Source organism: Sarcophilus harrisii, chromosome 1, assembly GCF_902635505.1.
Source record: "Sarcophilus harrisii chromosome 1, mSarHar1.11, whole genome shotgun sequence".
NCBI lineage: Eukaryota > Metazoa > Chordata > Mammalia > Dasyuromorphia > Dasyuridae > Sarcophilus > Sarcophilus harrisii.
In genome coordinates this window covers 103,648,136-103,669,888 of record NC_045426.1, presented here as the reverse complement: position 1 = coordinate 103,669,888, position 21,753 = coordinate 103,648,136, and the positions used below count along the sequence as shown (strand labels likewise).

General features: G+C 33.3%; 1 protein-coding gene across 3 annotated transcripts in view; it reads left to right on the top strand.

Annotated features, from left to right (window-relative positions):
* Positions 1 to 21,753, top strand: part of CNTLN (centlein) — a 429,193-nt gene that overhangs the window by 260,976 nt on the left and 146,464 nt on the right. For all 3 annotated transcript variants that reach the window (XM_031961486.1, XM_031961482.1, XM_031961489.1), the window contains 3 exons: positions 979 to 1,132; positions 5,291 to 5,381; positions 5,466 to 5,674. In XM_031961486.1, coding sequence (XP_031817346.1) covers positions 979 to 1,132; positions 5,291 to 5,381; positions 5,466 to 5,674 — 454 coding nt within the window. The remainder of the gene's footprint in view (positions 1 to 978; positions 1,133 to 5,290; positions 5,382 to 5,465; positions 5,675 to 21,753) is intronic.

Genomic DNA, 21,753 nt, shown 5'->3' with positions numbered 1-21,753 from the left:
ATCAATGAAATTTGAGTAACAGACTCTCAAACTAATTTAGAAGGCCCCTTAGGATTTTTCTAGTCCAATCTAAACTTGAAAAACCCAGATTACATTTGAACACCACTTCTGATAAGAAAACCATGGTCTTTTTAGACAGTCTTTTCAAATTTTGGACAACTTACATTTGTTAGAATTTGGTAAACCAACAATAAATTCACTGTAATTTGTAATATTATAATGATTTAAAATGAGAAAATGTTTTTTTTTATCATATCTATATATAAATATATCTACACATATCTATATAATGCCTTTTATATACCTATATAAACATAGGATTTAAAAATTTATATATATAATATATATACACATAGCTATATATATTTACTTTGTAAAGCTGCCTACATACCAATATGAACTTCTGTCCAAGTTCAAATTATTTTCACTTTTTTGCCATTTCCCTTATAGCAAAATCCACAGAACCTCACAATTTCTTCTAATAAGTCATTTCTTCTGTTTAACTTAATATAGGCAACTCAATATTTGCATTACTATTATCTCCTTTTCAAAGTGTGTTTTAAATGGTAGGGCCCATCTGGCAGTTCATATACATCAGTAAGCAATTTCTGACAGGTTTTTCATATGACATTTCCACTAGTATACATCATTGTAAATTTGCCTGGGGGATATTAGAGATTTGAAAATAATAATTAACTTGATTCTCTGTTGCTGTACTATCATTTCCTTTAATTAACACTACAGCTGTAGCCACATAGTAAAGCACAAAGTAAAATGGAGATTTCATAGTTATCTTGTGTTCTTGATTAATGTAGATGTCTACACTATATAATTCTACCTTTCTTCCCAAGTATTTTTGGCACATATGTAGAGTTCAAGTCTTTTTTAACCTAAAGTTGATAAAATTATTTAAAGACTCAACCTAGAAAGACATGAATTACTTTAATAAATTTTCTTTTTGAATTTTTCCTGTTAAAGTGATTCTGAAGAACTGATCTCTCAAAACCTAGGAACAATTATTGTGAAAACATCCCAAAAAGTCAGTCCAAGAAAAGTTGAGGGGAAACAGACAGAAGAACAAACAGAAGGGAAGAAACAAATTGTATTAGCTATAGAAAGTCCAATCAAAAAGGTATATATTCTGGTTTTATTTATTTGTAAGACTTATTTTAATAGTTTTTGAAACTTCTTTAAGTTAATTATTTTAAGCTTGTGTTCCTAATTTAAAAATTATTTTCAAAAGGCATATAAAAAGATTAAAATTGATTATATACTATATCTTGGTAATATTTTTATCTGTAAAGCAATAGTTAAAGAAAATAAGCTATATTAATAATATATTAATAAATAAATTAATTATTAATAATTAATCATTAATAAGTAAAAATATCAATAGAAATAAATTTTAACTTGATTATATTCTTTATCTAATGAGGACCCTTATATAATGAGAACATTTGCACTCACAAAGTGTTATTTTTAACTGCATTTAAACATGAAATAATTAATATTCATTCTTTTAGAGGCACCTTACTTTGTTTTGTTTTCTTTAGAGTAACTCAGCACTAACATGGACTATTTTTAAACACTTCTTTTTCTCTTTATCTTTCCAGTTAGAACATATTTTAAAGCACTTACTATGTACCTATTAATGTCTCAGTGTTAGAGATGCCAAGAAATGCAATAAAACCCAAAACCAAATAAACTTGTTCTCAGTCCTTTGGTGAGTTCACTTCTAAAAATGGGAAGTGAAAAATATTTAAAGTGCAGCTTATACAATAATAATAACACTTTTTTAATTCACTATGTCTGTTCTTTTAGTATAAACCAGTACAAAGTTAAAGGATAAATGTTTTCTTTTATCCTGAACACTAGGTTGTACTTTCCTTAAAACTATAGAAGACTATGCTCTTTAAAGCTATTTTATACCTGATTGTTTAGCTTCCAGTACCTTAAACTGTGGTTCATGACTCCATATGTGGTTTCATAACTGAATGTAGGGGTAATGAAATTATGATTTATTATCAGTAAATGTCTAATTTGTATATCTATTTTATATGCCTATATACTCTAGGTTGCATAAAAATTTCTTGGGTGAAAAGGGATCATGAGTGGAAAAAGTTTAAGAACCCTTGCCCATAGTGACTTCTTTAGGATCCCTAGCATATCAAAAGGGAGATTGTAAAACGTCTGCAATTGATTGGGGGCACAAAAAGGTTTATAGTTGCTTAGAGTTGATAGACCCACCAGAGATCATCTAAGTTGTCTCATACTTCTTCAAACAATCCTTACTACAGCATCCCTTTAAAATGATCATCATTTGCCAGTTGAACACTCCAAATAATGAGGACCTCATTACTTTTTACAGACAGCCCATTCCTTTTTTTTTGGTATAGCTATAATAGCAATTAGATGAAGCTTTTTCCTGTTTAAATAAAAAATATTATTTCCAACTTTGTGTTGGTTTCATGTTTGCACTGGTCATTCCCACTATATCTGGAATGCATTTTTTTTCTCCCCCTAATGGAGTCCCATATTATTTAAAGATGCAGTCCAGATACCATTTTCTGCATTAACCTTTCCTGATGCCCTGAAATGCTGGCGCCTTCTCTTCTAAACTACCTTATACTTAATAGACTACTAGACTACTTCATATATAGTAATATTTATTAACGTTGCGTTTATACTATATACATGTACACATATGTTTATATACTCAGACGTATATGTGTGTACATACATACGTACTTGTTGTATCTTCCATATGATTGTGAATTCATTGCAAGTATATTTTAGTTATCTCCCATTTGGGCTCAGGAAAAGAAATATAATCTATTTCCATATGGCAACCTTTCAGATCTATTAAGAGAATGGATATGGCCATTCTCTCCTCTTAAAAATCTTTTCTTCTGAAGACTAAATATTCCTAGTTCTTTCATATATCTCTTATAGGACATAAGTTTGTGTCCCAGAATAATGCCTTATACATAGTAGAAGCTACTTATATATTTGTTGAATTTAATTGAACTTGATCACAAATATAACCTACTACTTTGGTAGGTTTGACAAATATTTGGTGCATCATGTTCCTGTCTATAATTTATGATTGCTGACAGATACTACTTGATTGAAGAATTTTGTCCTTGTAAAGAATACAGACAAATGATGTATATGGTCTTAAAGTTAATCTACACCGTTTTATTTATGTGGTATGACTATGGAATAATACAATTGCATTTTTAAAAACCTGATTATTAATATATATCCAGAAGTTATATCCTTGTAGCTGTACCTGTATAAGAACTCTTTATTTGGAGTCAGAAGTTTTAGATTTGAATCATACTTCTATGCTGTGCCTTTAATAAATTGACTAAAGTTTCTTGCTTTTTTTTTTTGTGAAATGAAAGAGTTGGACTCAGTCTCTAAATGTGATAACTTTAAACATTTTTTGAAGCTCTTCTCTTGAAATTTACATTAGTCTGAGCCATACTCTTTTTAATCTTGGAGGATGAAATATTTTTTTCTAAATTGCTAAAATTAATTTTCAGCTTTGTCTTCTGATTAAAGGAGATAATTGATTAAGCTAAGAAGTACTATTTTGAGTAACAAATAATATGTGACCATACAATAAGAATTGTTTCCTTATGTGACTTTAAATGGGCTCTGGGAATTGTGCCAGAAGAGTAGCTCCAAAAATAGTGTGAGCAGTGGTAATGGGATTCACAAAGGTCCCATTGTCCAAGGGTAATTAGTTATTTTGAAGAAAACATTCACTGAATCCTAGATATCAAAAATAAAAAAATCAGCTTTGTGACTTTATTGTCACACTTTATATTTAATCATTCATTTTGTTAATCCACTATCTGTAGAATATACAATCCATTGTCACAATGTGAAACTATATCAATATTCCTTATTTTATGTTGGAACTGAACAAATTACAGGTAATGCGGTAGTTATTTTAGATTAGACAGTGCTTTTTTCCCTCTCTGCTAAGAATTGATCTTAAAAATAAATACCATATTTTAAAGTTTTAAAGTACCATTTTGCCCCTAATGACTACCAAGAAATGCTTTCTTTGTGACAATGAATCTTTAAAAATGTCACATAAGCTAAAATATTTTTTCATTTATTTGTTACAGAATTGAAGTCTTCAGAAAATTTCTAACTTCTGAGAAGCATAGTTTTTAACAATGAATTTATTTTTATGCTAAAGCAGATTCTCTCTCTCTCTCTCTCACACACGCACGCACACAAAACCTAAGTTCTTAACCAAAATATTCACCATCTAAAAAAAATACTACCAAGTAATATTTAATATTGTTTCTACTTTTTAAAACATGTCAACTATTTCTATGTTTTTAATTTCTTTCTTTTTTTAAGGGGGGGGGAGCAATATTTATAGTTGCAAAGCAATTTTGGAAAGTGAGCCAATATAGCTTTGTTTTATTTAATCTTCGTATAGTATCATCAAGGATGTCTAGAAAAAAGTATACTTTTTATTTACCTACACACATTACTTATCTTTTCATCTGGGTGCAACAGAGAGTAGTAGTTGAATTGTTTTCTTAATTTCTTTATGATTCTTTTCCCCTTCTGTGTTAGAAAAATTTCAAGAATTCATTATTTACGTAATTCATATGAGTTATCTTTTCTTGTATCGCACTTAGACATCTGAAAGCCTCATACTATCTCTTGAAGACAATTCTTGATTATCTCTGGCATCAGAATACAAGGGTAGCATAGGTAATTGAAATGCACATATTGTCTTTAAAAATCAATTCAGTAAGTAGTTTCAATCTCCTTCTCCTGCTATGACTGGTAACAAAATAGAACAACTGAAGTTTCATTTCCTCTATTTGCCCAGGTCCACAGCTGACATCATAGGGAAATATCCAACGGATAGTCAGGCAGGAGTGAAAAGAGGAGTAATGGACTTATATACTCAGAACTAAAATAATTCAAGTCACACAATAAGTTTTATTTTAATTATTTTAATGCTTGTCACATTTGCTCCTATATTTCTTTAGAAGGCCTTAAAATTCATTCTAGCAAGTTGATCTGACATTCTGCTTGGCAGTTGAATAACAATTATACTAGTTACCTAACCCTACCCAATAAATTATAGGTCTTGGACATGTGGAAAATAAAATTTTGCTAATTTTTTGGTATTTATCTGATATAAATTTCATTTGCTCTTCGTAAGTTTTACATAAATAAAATTATTGTTTTTGTTTTATCTAACGAGGTTTTGAATACTAATCTAATTTATATGAGGCTTTTAATTCAGAATAGCTATAATAAGGATTGTAGAAGATCATTTTCACAGAAGAAGAAAATTCATGCTTTGAGGAGGGCATATGCACCAGCCACTATTAAAGGTAAGAATGTATTGAAATTACATAACTTTCATTTTAACTCTTAAGAAAGACTAAAAGCCATTATTTACCACCTTGTTTGTTTAGTTAACAAAGAGAGTGAGAACAATGTAAACTTTGCAAAATCAGTATTAAATGAAAGAGTTGGATCCATGCAGCAGCAAATCAATATGCTACAGGATTTGAAAAAGTCTACTGAAGTTTCTATTAAGGAATTAAGAGATGCCAATGAAAAGCTTACACAGCAACAAGAAATAACTGATCAAAAACTTCAGACTACCAAACAAATTGTAAAGGTAAAGACAACTTTAGTTGTATGATTATGACAATTGCATATTTTATTCACAGTCTTGTTTAAGCTCACATTTATCAAATTTACACATATGTCTATAAATCTGTTGTTCAGTAATTTAAGTAGATGTACTACTAGATTTATTTAATAAAGGAATGTACTCAAGAAGGAAGTTGCACAGAAAATATGTGGATAGTTACGAATTTAAAAAGAGACTAAGATCCTATTAAATTTACTTTATATTTCAATTTTTTGGTATTCTTCCATAGTGGTTTTGTTCTTTTATGTTACATGTTAAATTTTTTTATCATAATCATATATGATTATTTGATATTATTATGAAATTATGAATAAAATGCTGACATTTTATTCAACTTTTGTATGAAAATAGTAATTTGAATCACATTAATTTTAATGTAATTATCTAAATAGGATCACATAAAAAGTGCCTTGTTTGGAATTGAAACCCCTTCAAAATCTTTCTCCTTCATTGGTGTCAGTATTCAAGATTCCCTTTGTGGACCTGATTCTTTTGGACTCACTCAAGCTTGCATTGTACTTATTTCTTGTCCATTCCTGTGTAAGCTCCTCTGGGCTCTCAGAGTGGGATGTCTATTCGCCACTTCTTCCCCTTCCCTCTTTTGCCAGGGATGCTTGTCATAAGAACATAGAGGAAACCTGGAAGACCTGCCTACTTCCACCATAGTTTGGAGATTTCACAGCTTACCACAGCTGTGCACAAATCTGAAACCCTTTAGACAAAGATATTTAAAGGACTGATCTGGGAAGAACTTCTTTTACCTTGGACCAGGACCAAAGGATTCTGCTGGGATGCCTTTTAGGACAATGGGACAAATTTGGTCAAGGACAACTCAAGGAAAAAAATACCCTATATTTTTTGTGATGTTGCCTGGGTCCAATATGATCTAGAGGACCAACAAGATGACCTCAAAATGGCTCTCTAAATTATAATAACATCTTGCAATTGGATTTACTTTGTAGAAAGGAAGTAAAATGGAGAGAGGCCCCTTATATTCAGCCTTCAAGGCCCTCTCTAAGAATACCTTCTTTCATGATTCCTGAAAAATGCTTTTAACTAGCCCTTCTTTTCAGCTTACTGAAAGGAAGAAACTCTTGAAATTCAAAGACCCCAATTGTACCATTGTCTGGCTTCAGTACACCTTGAAAGATCAGGATGAGTCTCTCAAATAGTTATTTTAATTGTCATTTTGTATGTTTCTCTGTTTGCAGAATGTCTGTCATGTTTGTGCTTGAGCAAGATTCTTTTACCTTGAAATATTTTAAATGTGGCCAGAAAGAAAAACTTCTAAGGCTGCAGTTAGAGAGACAACTGGAAAAGACTTATTAACATTCCTAAAAAGAATTCCACCTTTAAAAAGAAAAAGCCTGACTTTTTTTGTGGACCTAGCACTGGCCAGTTTGGGTCAGTAGAAATAAAGTTAGATAATTAAAGCTAAAACATCTTAGCAGATTCTGTAAGTTTTGTGATTAATCATTAAGGAGTTTAGCAACTAATCATTTTAAAATCCTGGGAGAGAGCTCCTGAGACTTTGGGTAGTTCTAGGAATTTACCACCTTCTGAAACATCTTGGTAAATTTGAGTAGCACTCCATAGAATTTATTTTAAGGAAAAATAAGGATTATGTTTTATAAAAGTTTTAAAAAGGTTTTAAAAGCAATTGACAAGTTTAATAGCTTCGTTTTAGGGAAATGAAAGAAAGCTTTCTTTTTTTTCCATTTGTTTCTCCTTTGCCTGATACAATAGGGAGGGTAGACAGGAGAGAGAGAAAGAACATATACTGTTATTTGAGATAAGATGGTAAAAGCACGTTGAGGAAAAGTGTTGGATCAAAATAACAAACAAGTGTGCAGGTTAGAAAAGTAAACAAGAAAGTTTAAGCATGTAGGAATGAGAGAAGCAGAAAGAAATAAGGGACTATAATCTCTCCTGACTGTGTGAACAGAGGGTTTGAGAATCTGAGAACTTTTGGAAACAGAAAAACAGTTTGCTGCCACTTTAGAAGCTCTTGCAGTATATCAGCCTGCATTGCAAGATTCAGTAAATGGGATTGAAACACTTAACTTTTTCCTGCCTCTCAAAAGAAAAGGGTTGTGTGAATTAGGAAACACCAAAAAGTAATTGGGACTCATTGAAAATTTAGTTGCTATTTAGGGAGTCTTACAAATTAAATTTAAGTATTAATCAATTTAAAAATAATTTTTAAAATTAGCATGTATATATATATATGTGTATTAAAATTGGAGATTTGATTGTAAATTATATGAGATTCCTACCCATTTTTGTGATAGATCATGTTCTTTTCAATTGTATGAATTGTCTTGTTTCCTCCCTAACACAAAAAGGAAACTCATCTAAAGGTACAGGAGGGGGAAGCTCAAGCCTTCCTACTTGGGCCCATTACTGACTGATGAGATTCAGTAAATACTAATTGATGGGTAATAGGTTCTTTCTGAGATTGTAAGTTTGAGATTTGGTTTGTCATCCAGTAACCTGAACTACAGTATAAACTGAGCAACTAAAAGAATGTGGAAGAAAAAAATCTGTTTAAAACCAGTTTGTTATAGTGTTTGTAACCACTAATTAGGGAATTAGATATTTCCACTTTTGCTTGTGTGTTAAGAAGGAGTTATAGCTAAAACAGTTTAGCTATCACTTACAAAAGTTGTAAGATTGTTAACTAAGTTATTTGTTGTCATAATGATATTGCCTAAAACTGGTAATTATTGTAAATGGAAATCACTGAGGTGAAAACCTTATCTGGATTTTGTTTTGGTTTTGCTTTTTAGAGAAGTTCCTCTTGGGATCTCAGGGTGTGCAGATTCCTTCCTTTTCACAGACTAGGGGAAGTGCTCAGCTCACAGCATCTCTAATGCTAGATAGGATGAAAAGGGAGGAGTATCAAGCTCAGTTCTGAAAGCTTGCTAGGTTTCTTGGAACCATCTTGTGAGCAAGGTGATAGCCTTGGGAAAAGAGTTTGGGTTTTATAATCCCCAAACAAGGAATGGGTTTATCGAGAAACTATAAGTTGGTTATATAGAAATGATTTCTTTTTTTTATTATTTTTTATTAAATAACTTTTTATTGACAGAACCCATGCCAGGGTAATTTTTTACAACGTTATCCCTTGCATGCACTTCTGTTCCGATTTTTCCCCTCACTCCCTCCACCCTCTCCCCAAGATGGCAATCAGTCCTATACATGTTAAATAGATTACAGTAGATCTTGGATACAATATATGTGTGCAGAACTGAACAGTTTTCTTGTTGCTCAGGGAGAATTGGATTTAGAAGGTATAAATAACCTGGGAAGAAGAACAAAAATGCAAGCAGTTTACATAGAAATGATTTCTAATGATTGATTTTTACAGCAGAATAGATTTAAACTCAAAGGGAAAAAAATCAGAGGTGTTTAGTGAAGCCTCTCATGTATGTAAGGCTTAGTAACCTTTGTCATTGCAATAAGGCTAATTCAATTGGTGATACTGACTTACCTTAAAGATGCTCCCATTGTTTAAAGAGATTCTGAGAACAGTAGTTTATGTCCCTTTGAACATAATTAATAATTGAACGTGTTTTTACTATAGACAGTGTTTCATAAAATTTGTACTCTCCAATTCTCCCCATCCCATCTTGTGGGCTCCCAGTAGTGGTGGTCGTGGTGGGGGTAACTCTTTGGTCAGACTAGGACAAAGACTGACTTCAGGCACTTTTTATGTTCCTGAGGATATACTTTTCTCTGTAAGATGAGCCTTTCCTTTTTCCCTTTGATATTTCTGAAGGCCCTATCAAGAGAAAAGCCTTGAATTGGAGACCCCCTCAACAGTCATCCTGTCTACCCAATGCCTGAGTCTTTTCCTGAAAAAATCTGGGTGGATATGGGACATTCATGAAAATCTCATGTCTTCAAATTCTTTCTTGTGTAGCACTCTTGACTACTGTCTCTATTGACTCCAATTACTGATCTCTTTGATTTCCTTTCACATAGCTCAAGTCAAGGCTCTCCCTGTGTGCACTACTGATACAATCTGTTCCTTGGACAGTATGCAACACCTGTACCTTAGGCTTCTGTCATCCCTGACTCCCATTTCCTCCCCTGGTGATGCGTGTTCATGAGGCATCTTCCAGTAAGGAAAACTACTCCCTTCTCCATCAAGAAGAAGTTTCAGAAGATTGAAACCATCATCCTTATTCCCTGAGCCTCTACCCCTGCAATAAGAAAAAGATGGGAGAAGATGGACCCCAGAGACCTCCACTCAGGGGCCCCTAACTTGGAGCTCCTTTGCTAGCTAACTAAGAGCCCTATGAAACACTCTGGCAACACCCAAGGTCTCTGTCAGCAGGTTTTTGTGTGTCCAGGCCCCACACATGCTGACTATTCTTTTTACCTTATTACATATCTCACTTCTGAAAGGAGACAAGGACCCACATCCTCACTCACTGTCCAAACCATCTGTCAGACTGTTTGGCTGCTCTCTAAAAATCTCGCAGAAAAACTCTTCCATCTCTCACCTATTTTGCTAGACCTCAGTTGGACCTTCTCCTCTGAGTTGAGCCTGCTTTTCTTTGGTGTTAATAAAGATTTGTGACTTCAAGAGAATTTCCTTAAATTCTTTCAGGCCACCTCTGAACCAAAAGGGCACATCAGTACCCTTTTCTCAAACTGTTACTGGGAAATTAAGGACAGTTCATTGTGGCTAGACAAATCACTGGTGGTAAAAGGACCAATCCCATTCTTGAAATCTGGAGAAGAGTACTAAAACAAGATCAAGTCAGTATTTAGAGGAGATGATTAAAGTTACTATCTCTACACATTGCTAACTATTTTAGGAATCAGGAGAGCCTGATTTCCACTCAGGGTTGAAAGTTTTTCAAAATCTGCTTCAGGACCTCTGATCTGATGATAGATTTTCTTAATTTATTTTTACTTAAGGCCACAAGTCATTTGATTTTATATTCTCAAAACAAATGAAAAGTTTTATAAAATGAGTTAGCTATTAGAAGCATACATATAATGGAATGTAATTCAAAATATTTGGCATAAGAGAAGCTTGGGGTTTAAACAAAAGAACAGTCTTCTCCAGAACAGAAGCTGGAAGAGAAGCACACATTTGGAAACTGAAGAGCCATTTGCCTTGGATCTATAGTTTGATGCCCTGTGAGCAAAAAAGATAAAAGAATACTATAGAAATTAAAGTAAAAATCTGTATGATCCCTGCATATTTTTTATTCCTTCTCAGTAACTGATTCTAATTCCCTTTCTCACAACTAATTACTCTTGAGGTATTGTACTAGTGGTACCAAGTGGGAGATGTACATTTTAAACAGACATTTTGGGCTATAGCCAAGTGAAAATTAAGGAGGTAAAGAAATTGTTCTCTTCACTGAAAGTTCATGTACATTTTAGAGAGTAAGGTGATTCTGCTGATCAGATGACTTGTAATCCACGTTCTTCTTTGAATATGAGGTAGGAGAACTATCCAGAATGATGTAGGCAAGACTGCAAATTTCAAGTGGTTACACAATAAATGCTATACTTAGTTTATTGTATAATAAGAAGTCTAGTTTTCCCTTATAGCTCCATTGGGCTAGGCATATTTTTTCTGGTTATGGAAACATACAAGAAAAATTGAATAGAAGAAAATAACCTTTGAAAATGATATTGGTATTATTGTTCTGTAAGAAGTGACCAACAGGATGATTTCAGAGAGGCCTGGAAAGACTTGCATGAACAGATTCTGAGTGAAATGAGCAGAACCAGGAGATCATGATACACAGCAAAGACTATATGATAATCAATTTTGATGGACGTGGCTCTCTTCAACAATGAGATGATTTAAACCAGTTCCAATTGTCCAGTAATGAAGAGAGCTGGCTACACCCAGAGAGAGAACTATGGGAACTGAGTATGGACCACAATATAGCATTTTCACTCTTTCTATTATTGTTTGCTTCCATTTTTGTTTTCCTTCTCAGGTTTTTTTTTCTAGATCCAATTTTTCTTGTGCAGCAAGATAACTATATATATATATATGTATACATATATTGGATTTAACATATAATTTAATATATTTAACATGTATTAAACTACCTGCCATCTAGGGGAGGGGGTGGGAAGGAGAGGAAAATTTGTAACAGAAGGTTTTGCAAGAGTCAATGTTAAAAAATTTCCCATGCAAAAGTTTTGTCAATAAAAAGATATTGGGATCTTTTCACTTTAAAAATAATTACAAAGCTAATTTAAAATATTTCATCAATACAAGATAGCCAAATAAATATGACTCATAATTGACTAAACTTACCTTTCTTAAATACAATGCTCTGTCTACTTGAATAATGTAGTAAAATTCTATAAATATTAATTTCTTCTCCTGATAAACTAGCATTTTAAGAGACTTGAAACCAAAAACAGTATGCCAGTATTTGGGACAAATAGATTTATTCTTCAGTCAGTATTTTATTATCATCTCTGAGGCCTATAACATTAAAAATGCAGCCCATGATAAAACATTATATTTTGTAGCTCATCAGATTTGGGGATTTGAGGTATCTTTTGATCTCAACAAAACTTTTTAGCAAAGAAACAAGGAATTTGTTGTGAGAGTTTGGTGATTTGGAATTTAATTCCATGATTCTCTTTCTTGCCTCTTGAAATTACCAATAGTAATTCAGATAATTCAGTCAAGTGTCAGTCTTTTAGTTCTAGAATAATTGTCCTTTTATGACATAATAGTAAGGTTATTTTTCTCCACTATTGAATCAATTTTCTGCTTATCAGTCACGTAAGAAGTTTTTTTTATTGACTGTTCAGTTGTACAATTATTTAGTAGTGATTTCAGTATGTTGGAGTACCATATAGAATATAATTATATTTTAAAATTCAAAACAGCTTTTATTTTAGGAATATTAGCATTCCATGTCCTTTTACTTTAAAAGCTTTATGATGAATAGTAATTTATCAGAGCTTACTTTTGGACTTTTGGTATTATATTTTAACAGCAAAACTTAACTACATTCATAGAAGTTCCTATAGAACAATATGTGTGTATCATTTGATGGGTCAAGATACTAGAAAAAATTAAGCATTTCTAAATTTTAGGAATAAGTCCTTATAGTGCTAGTCAAAATATCATATAATCCTACTAAAATTCTTGTCAAGTAATAGCAATCAGATGAATTCTTTGGATTTGGGGTCAATATCTATATCTTTAAAAAATGCTGCATTGGTTATGTGCTTAATGAAAAAAACATTTGCAACTTAGAGTAGAACCAGTTCATAGGCATAAAGTGATAAATTCAGAATAAGAGTGATAAATGACTTGTTTTGTGATTCTCCAAACCAAGTACCAGAAATTTCTTTTAAAAAAACATATGTTATTGTATTTGTCCTTTTGGCCAATGTATAGCTAGTAATACTTTTAGCTAATGTTAAGTGCTAGTTAGAAAGAGATAAAAAGAGAAACTTATGTGGTCGTCTGTATAGTTGAAAGATGGCATGCTTTATGTGATAGAGTACACATAGATGAAGAGAGAAAGGGTACTTTCCATGCTGAAGTTCTAGGCATTGCTGGGAAGAGAAAGAGGAAGAAATACAGTCTGTGGCCACTGGGGGCAGTGAAGGGTAAAAGAATGCTCTGCTATCAGGGATGGAGTTGTACAGGTGAGACAGGTAGCCCATAGTCAGTCAGTCTATATGGAAAGAATCATGTCACTATTGACAGGGACAGAGCTGGGTAAGGCAAGCAGGCAAGAAAGTGACCTATTAAAAAAGAAAGGGAGGGAAAACAATATGGTGGAGTAAAGACAAATAACTTCCCAAGCTCTTTCCTAAAGCTTTTCAAATACCTTTAAAGATATTTAATGATTAAACAAATTCAAGGGTAACATAACCTGCAAAAAAGATGGAGTAAAGCAATTTTCAAGCCCAAGGCAATTTAGAAGGTCAAGAGGAAGGAAGCAAGCCTTGGGAGCCACTGAATCAGTCTGGCAGCAGCAGCTTTTGGAGCTTGCAGCTCACAGATAAGGGGTTGAACAACTGGTCAGAAGAACAGGGATCTTTTTATTAGCAGTAAAGCAGGACTGTTGCTTTGTTATGTACTTGAATCTGGATTGTAGTTGTGAGTGGCAGTCTTATGACTAGGAGTAGCACTAGCATACCAAAGCTTGTAGCCATAATGGAACAGGAACCCTCATCATAGCTTTAGGGCAGAAAAAAGTGCTTATGGTCACTCACAAACCAGACAACAGGCCAGGGGAGGAGTTAACACAACTCTCCTTACCTTATGATACCACCTTGGAAGAACTGAAAACTTACAGGTTCCTAAAAGATAACAGCTGTACAAGACTCATAAATCTTGGAACAATGCACCCTCCACCAGGGAAGTAGACCCTTAGTTTAATAAAGAATTAAAAAGTCAAGTAACAGGGGGAAATGACAAACAACAGAAAAAAATACTGACAATAGAAAATTACTGTGGTGACAAAGAAGATCAAAACACACCCTCAGAAGATAACAAAGTCAAAGTTCCTACATTTAAAGCCTCCAAGAAAATTATCAATTAGTCTTAGACCATGAAGAGCTCAAAAAGGATTTTGAAAGTCAAGTTAGAGAAGTAGATAGAAAATTGGGAAGAGAAATGAGTAATGCAAGAAAATCATGAAAAACAAGTCAACATCTTGTTAAAGGAGATGCACACACAACAATACTGAAGAAAATAACACCCTAAAAATTAGACTAGACCAAATGGTAAACAAAGTACAAAAAGTGAATGAAAAGAATGCCTTAAAAAGCAGAATTGGAATTGTCCAAAGATGGTGGAGAGGACATATGCCTCATTCTGCGCTCCCTTCGACCCTCGCTTATTGATTACCTAATTTAGCCTCAGAAATAATACTTGACTAGTAGAATCCACGGGTATTGGGAGTACAACAAATTACCAGCTGAAGATAACTTGGAAGATCACCAGAAAAGGTCTGTCTTGATCAGGTGGGAAGAGGCCAGCGCAGGTAGGGAGGCAGAACATAGAGGCTAGCACACTGAGTGAACCAAGGGCGGGGGCAGTCTCTGTGGGTGAGGGATTTGCAGGGAAGACTCTACCCTGGGTTGGCTGCTCTGCTTTGGGTGCAAAGCAGTAGATAAGCAGAGAAGTAACACAAATGCCAAAGATAGAGTGTAGTTCAAAATGCCAGAATTTCACAGGACCTGGCTACACCCACCCAGCACTGGGAGTGGGTCAGCACAACCACAGTGTAGCTGTGCAGCCACAGTCCGCAGTGCAGGGCTCTGCCCAGGGAAGTCACACTCATGCTGCTCAGCCACTTTTCCCAGGGCAGCCGCTGTTCTGCACAGTAGAGTTCTGCCCAGGGCATTCACACTTCTGGCACAGTGGGGGCTCTTCCAGGGCAGTAACACTTCCAGAGCAGTGGCTGTGGCTTCTCTTCGCAGCCCATTTGCAGGACAGCTACTATCTATATGTCCCTGTTCTGTAGAGGAAGCTGAGAACCTCCTTGTCCTGAAGGCAGACCCTAAGGGCTTTTAAAAATTGAATAAAAAAGCCAAATGAGCTCTAACTATAGCTAGTCTCTACAGAAAGAGAGCAGATTTCCAACCCTGAGGAGATTAATAGCAGACAATTTACAGACAAAACCCCAATGGGAATATAACCTGGTCCCCATCACACAAGGCTTTCCTAGAAGAAATTATAAAAGATCTTAAAAGAGAGCTAGAAATAAAATGGGGAAAAGAAAGAGAAGCTCTGCAATAGAGTATGGAAAAGACATATAACTCATTAAAAGAAAGATTTGATAAATTTGTGGAAAAAGAAAACAACCTCCTGAAATATGTGAAGTGGAAAAGGTAAATACGAACTCTCAGGGAAACAATTAGTGAATTGGAAAAGATAAAGAATTCCCAAGAAAGTAGGATTTATGAATTAGAAAAGATAAAAAAAACTCCCAGGAAAGTAGGATTTGTGAATTGGAAAAAGAAAATAACTCATTAAAAAAATTAGTGAAATGGAAAAAAATTCCATAGAGCAAAATCAAACTCAATTGGACATATACAAAAAGAAGTAAAAAAAGTTAATGAAGAAAATAACTCATTAAAAATCAGAACTGAACAAATAGAAATGAACAATTTATTGAGACATCAAGAATCAGTCAAGCAAAACCAAAAAAAAAAAAAAAAAAAAAAAAAAAAAAAAAAAAAAAAAAAAAAAAAAAAAAAAAAAAAAAAAAGAAAGAAAGAAAAATGTTAAATATCTACTTGGAAAAATAACAGACCTGCAAAATAGATCTAGGAGAGATAATCTGAGGATTATTGAACTTTCTGAAAATTATGGTGAAAAAAAGAGCCTAGACACTATCTTACAGGAAATGAAAAGAGGGAACTGCCCAGATGTAATAGAATGAGAAGGTAAAATAGGCATTGAAAGAATTCATCAAACACCTTCTGAAAGAGACCCCAAAATAAAAACTCCAAGGAATATTGTGGCTAAATTTCAGAACTATCAGACTAAGGAAAAAATATTACAAGCAGCCAGAAAAAAACAATTCAAATACCAATGAGCCACAATAAGGATCGCTCAGGATCTAGTAGCTTCCACATTAAGACATCAAAGTGCCTGGAATATGATATTCTGTAAGGCAAAAGAACTTGGAATTTAGCCAAGAATAAACTATCCAGTTAAGCTGAGCATTTTCTTCCAGGGAAGAAGATGGACATTCAATGAAACAGATGTATTCCATTTATTCCTAATGAAAAAAACCACAGTTAAACAAAAATTTTGACCTCCAAATATAGGACTCCAGAGAAGCATAAAAGATAAAAAAAAACCCCTTGAGAACTATATTTCTGTTATGGGCATACACAAAGAGTGCTTGTATAATTTGATTTTACTGTTATAATATTTTTAAAAAAGGAAGTAGAAGTGGAAAGGGGATAGTATCAGAAAAGGGGAAAAAGGGAGATAAAAAGAGGGAAATTACATCCACGAAGAGGCAAAGGAAAGCTATCATATCTGAGGGAATTAAAGAAGGGGAAGGGACATTGTGTGAATCTTACTCTCATCAGATTTGGCTCAAACAGAAAATATTAGACATATTTAGTTTACAGAGAAATTTCTCTCACCTCATTAAAAAGTGGGAGAGGAAAAGGGAAAAGGAAAAGAGTAGGCTAAATAGAAAGGAATACAGAAAAAATAAGGAAAAGGCATAAGAAAGGGGGAGGGTCTCAAAGGTGGGAGGGATTTTTTTTTCATGATCAAACCATTATTTTGCTGTACAAATAGAATCAGACTCTGAAATATTGTACAATTAGCTTGTGAAGGAAATAAAAAATGCAGGTGGGCAAAAATATAGAGATTGGGAATTCAATGTAATGGTTTTTAGTCATCTCCCAGAGTTCTTTCGCTGGGCGTAGCTGGTTCATTTCATTACTGCTCCATTGGAAATGATTTGGTTGATCTCATTGCTGAGGATGGCCAGGTCCATCAGAACTGGTCACATATAGTATTGTTGTTGAAGTATATAATGATCTCCTGGTCCTGCTCATTTCACTCAGCATCAGTTCATGTAAGTCTCTCCAGGCCTTTCTGAAATCATCCTGTTGGTTATTTCTTATAGAACAGTAATATTCCATAATATTCATATACCACAATTTATTCAGCCATTCTCCAATTGATGGGCATCCACTTAGTTTCCAGTTTCTAGCCACTACAAAGAGGGATGCCACAAACATTCGTGCACATACAGGTCCCTTTCCCTTCTTTATGATCTTTTTGGGATATAAGCCCAGTAGTAACACTGCTGGATCAAAGGGTATGCACAGTTTGATAACTTTTTGAGCATAGTTCCAAATTGCTCTGGTGGGAGGGATTTTAAAGAGGGAGAGCTGCATGAGACAAGTGGTGCTGACAAGTTTAATAATGGGGAGGGGGGTAAGAGGGGAAACAAAAAAGAAAAGTATAATCTAGGGATAATAAGATGGTAGAAAATACAGAATTAGTAGTTTTTTCCATAAATGTGAACGGGGTGAACTCTCCCATAAAGTGGAGGCAGATAGCAGATTGGATCAAAAGCCAGAATCCTATAATATCGTCTTTGCAGGAAACACATTTAAAGTAGGGTGATACATACAGAGTAAAAGTAAAAGACTGGAGCAGAATCTATTATGCTTCAAGTGAAATAAAAAAAGCAGAGGTAGCCATCCTTATCTCAAATCAAACAAAAGCAAAAATTTATCTAATTAAAAGAGATAAGGAAGGAAACTATATCTTGCTAAAGGGTAGCATAGACAATGAAGCAATATCAATACTAAACATATATGCACCAAATGGTATAGCATCTAAATTCCTAAAGGAGAAGTTGAGAGTTGCAAGAAGAAATAGATGGCAAAACTGTAATAGTGGGAGATCTCCACCTTGTACTCTCAGGATTAGATAAATCAAACATAAAAACAAATAAGAAAGAAGTTAAAGAGGTAAATAGAATATTGGAGAAGTTAGGTATGGAGAAAACTGAATGGAGACAGAAAGGAATATACTTTCTTCTCAGCTGTTCATGAAACCTATACAAAAATTGACCATATATTAGGACATGAAGACCTCAAAATTAAATGCAGAAAGGCAGACATAGTAAATGCATTCTTTTCAGATCACAATGCAATAAAAACTACATTCAACAAAAAGCTAGGTGTAAATAGACCAAAAAGTAATTGGAAAATAAATAATCTAATCCTAAAGAATGATTGGGTGAAACAGCAAATCATAGACACAATTAATAATTTCACCAAAGAGAATGACAACAATGAGACAACATACCAAAATTTGTGGGATGTAGCCAAAGCAGTACTAAGCTAAATAAGTAATAAAAAATAAGAAATTTTATATCTCTAGAGGCTTATTTGAATAAAACAGAGAAAGAGAAGATTGATGAATTGGGCTTGCAACTTAAAAAGCTAGAAAAAGAGCAAATTAAACCCCATCCCCAATCAAATACTAAACTTGAAATTCTAAAATTAAAAGGAGAAATTAATAAAATTTAAAGTAAAAAAAAACTATTGAGTTAACAAATACAACTAAGAGTTAGTTTTATGAAAAAAAAACAATAAAATAGATAAAGCTTTGGTAAATCTGATTAGAAAAAGGAAAGAGGAAAATAAAATTGTTGGTCTTAAAAATGAAAAGAGGGAACTTTTCACCAATGAAGAGGAAAGTAGAGCAATAATTAGGAATTACTTTGCCCAACTTTATGCCAATAAATTTGATAACTTAAGTGATATGGATGACTACCTTCAAAAATATAGGCTTCCCAGATTAAGAGAGGAGGAAGTAAATTACTTAAGTAGTCCCATTTCAGAAAAAGAAATAGAACAAGCTATTAATCAACTCCCTAAGAAAAAATCCCCAGGACCAGATGGATTTACATGTGAATTCTACCAAACATTTAAAGAACAAGTAAATCCAATGTTATATAAACTATTTGAAAAAATAGGGAATGAAGGAGTCCTACCAAATTCCTTTTATGACACAGACATGGTACTGATACCTAAACCAGGTAGGTTGAAAACAGAGAAAGAAAATTATAGACCAATCTCCCTAGTGAATATTGATGCTAAAATCTTAAATAAAATATTAGCAAAAAGACTACAGAAAATCATCCCCAGGATAATACACCACAACCAAGTAGGATTTATACCAGGAATGCAGGGCTGGTTCAATATTAGGAAAACTATTAGCATAGTTGACTATATCAATAACCAAATTAACAAAAACCATATGATCATCTCAATAGAGAAAAAGCATTTGATAATCCATTCCTATTGAAAACAATTGAGAGTATAGGAATAAATGGGCTTTTTCCTAAAATAGTCAGTAACAAATATTTAAAACTATCAGCAAGCATCATATGGAATGAGGATAAACTGGAACCATTCCCAATAAGCTGAGGAGTGAAACAAGGTTTCCCACTATCATCATTACTATTCAATATTGTATTGGAAATGCCAACTTTGGCAATAAGAGTTAAAAAAGAGATTAAAGGAATTAGAATAGGTAATGAGGAAACCAAATTATCTCTCTTTGCAGATGATATGATGGTATACTTAGAGAACCCAAAAGATTCTACTAAAAAGCTACTAAAAATAATCCACAACTTTAGCAAAGTTGCAGGATACAAGATGAATCCACATAAATCATCAGCTTTCTTATATATCACTAACAAAATCCAACAATAAGAGATACAAAGAGAAATTCCATTTAAAGTAAGTGCCGGTTGTATAAAATATTTAGTAGGAATCTATATGCCAAGGGAAAATCAAGAACTATATGAGCAAAACTGCAAAACACTTTCTATAAAAATAAAGTCAGATCTAACCAATTAGAACAATATTAAGTGCTCTTGGATAGGTTGAATGAATATAACAAAGATGACAATATTACCTAAATTATTCTATTTATTTAGTGCTATACCAATCAGACTCCCAAAAGACTATTTTAATGACCTAAAGAATATAATAACAAAATTCATCTGGAAGAAGAAAAGGTCAAGATTTTCAAGGGAACTAATGAAAAAAAAATCAAATGAAGGTGGCCTAGCTGTACCAGATCTAAAACTATTATAAAGCAATGGTCACCAAAACCATTTGGCATTGTCTAAGAAATAGATTAGTTGATCAGTGGAATAGATTATATGGAAAGATAATAATTGTAATTTGTAACAATTTTCTCATTATTAGGGCAGTTAAAAGAAGTATATATAGAGGGCACAGTATAGTTGAATGTGAAAGCATGATATTTAAAAATATAAAATCAGAGAGTGAGAGAATAATGTACTGGGAGAGAGGGAAAAGGAGATGTAGAATAGAGCAAAATTTCACACATAAAAGAGGCAAGAAAAAAAGAAGAGGAGGAGAAGGGAGTAAGTGAACCTTCCTCTCATCAGAATTGACTTAAGGAGGAAATAACATATCTACTCAATTGGATATAGAAATCTATCTTACATTAAAAAGTAAGGGGTAGGAGATAAAAGAAGGATGAGGATGATAAAAGGGAAGACAGATTGTTAAAGGCTAGTCAAAACAAAACACTTGAAATGGGACAGGGTGAAAAGGGAAAATAGAATAAATGGGTTGGGGAATACAATTAGCAAAAATAATTGTGAAGAAAAATAACTTGAAGCACATTTCTCTGATGACCTCATGCTTTAAACACTTAAAGAAATGAATTAAATTTATTCCCCAATTGACAAATTATCAAGTTATGTACAATTTTCATATGAAGTAATCATAGCTATCTATATATTACTATTATCAGAGAAATACAAATGGAAACAATTCTGAAGTATCAGTACATATCTATTAGATTGGCTAATAGGATAGAAAAGGAAAATTACCAGTATTGGAGTAGAAGTGGGAAAAATGAGACATTAATGCACTGTTGGTGGAGTTGTAACATGATTCAACCATTCAATAGGACAGTTCGAAACTGTCCAAAGGGCTATAAAACTGAACATACCCTTTGACCTAGTAATACCACTACTAGGTCTGTATCCCAAAAAAGATAAAAAGTAAAAAAGGACTTGTACAAAATATATTTATTGAAGTTCTTTTCTGGGGACAAATAATTGGAAAAATGTATCTGAAGTAACAAAAATGAATAATATCTAGGAAATCAATGAAAAAAATGGTAAGGAAAGGAGGCTGGAAGTATCAGATCTCAAAGTATACTAATCACAAAGCTATAATTATCACAAGTATTTGGTACTGGGTAAGAAATAGATAATTTGATCCATAGAACAAATTAGGCAAAAAATATTTAGAAACAAATGAGCATGGCAGCCCTAGTGTTTGTTAAATCCAAAGAAAGATCCTAGTTTTTAGGTCAAGGCAATTTGGGAAGTAGTCTGGCTGAAAAAAGGTATAAATCAAAGTTTACACCATATACTAAGACAAGTTATAAATAGCTACATGATTTAGACACAAATAGTGACAACACAAGTAAATTAGTGTACATGCAAGAAATCTGTTAGACCTATAGATAGGGAAAG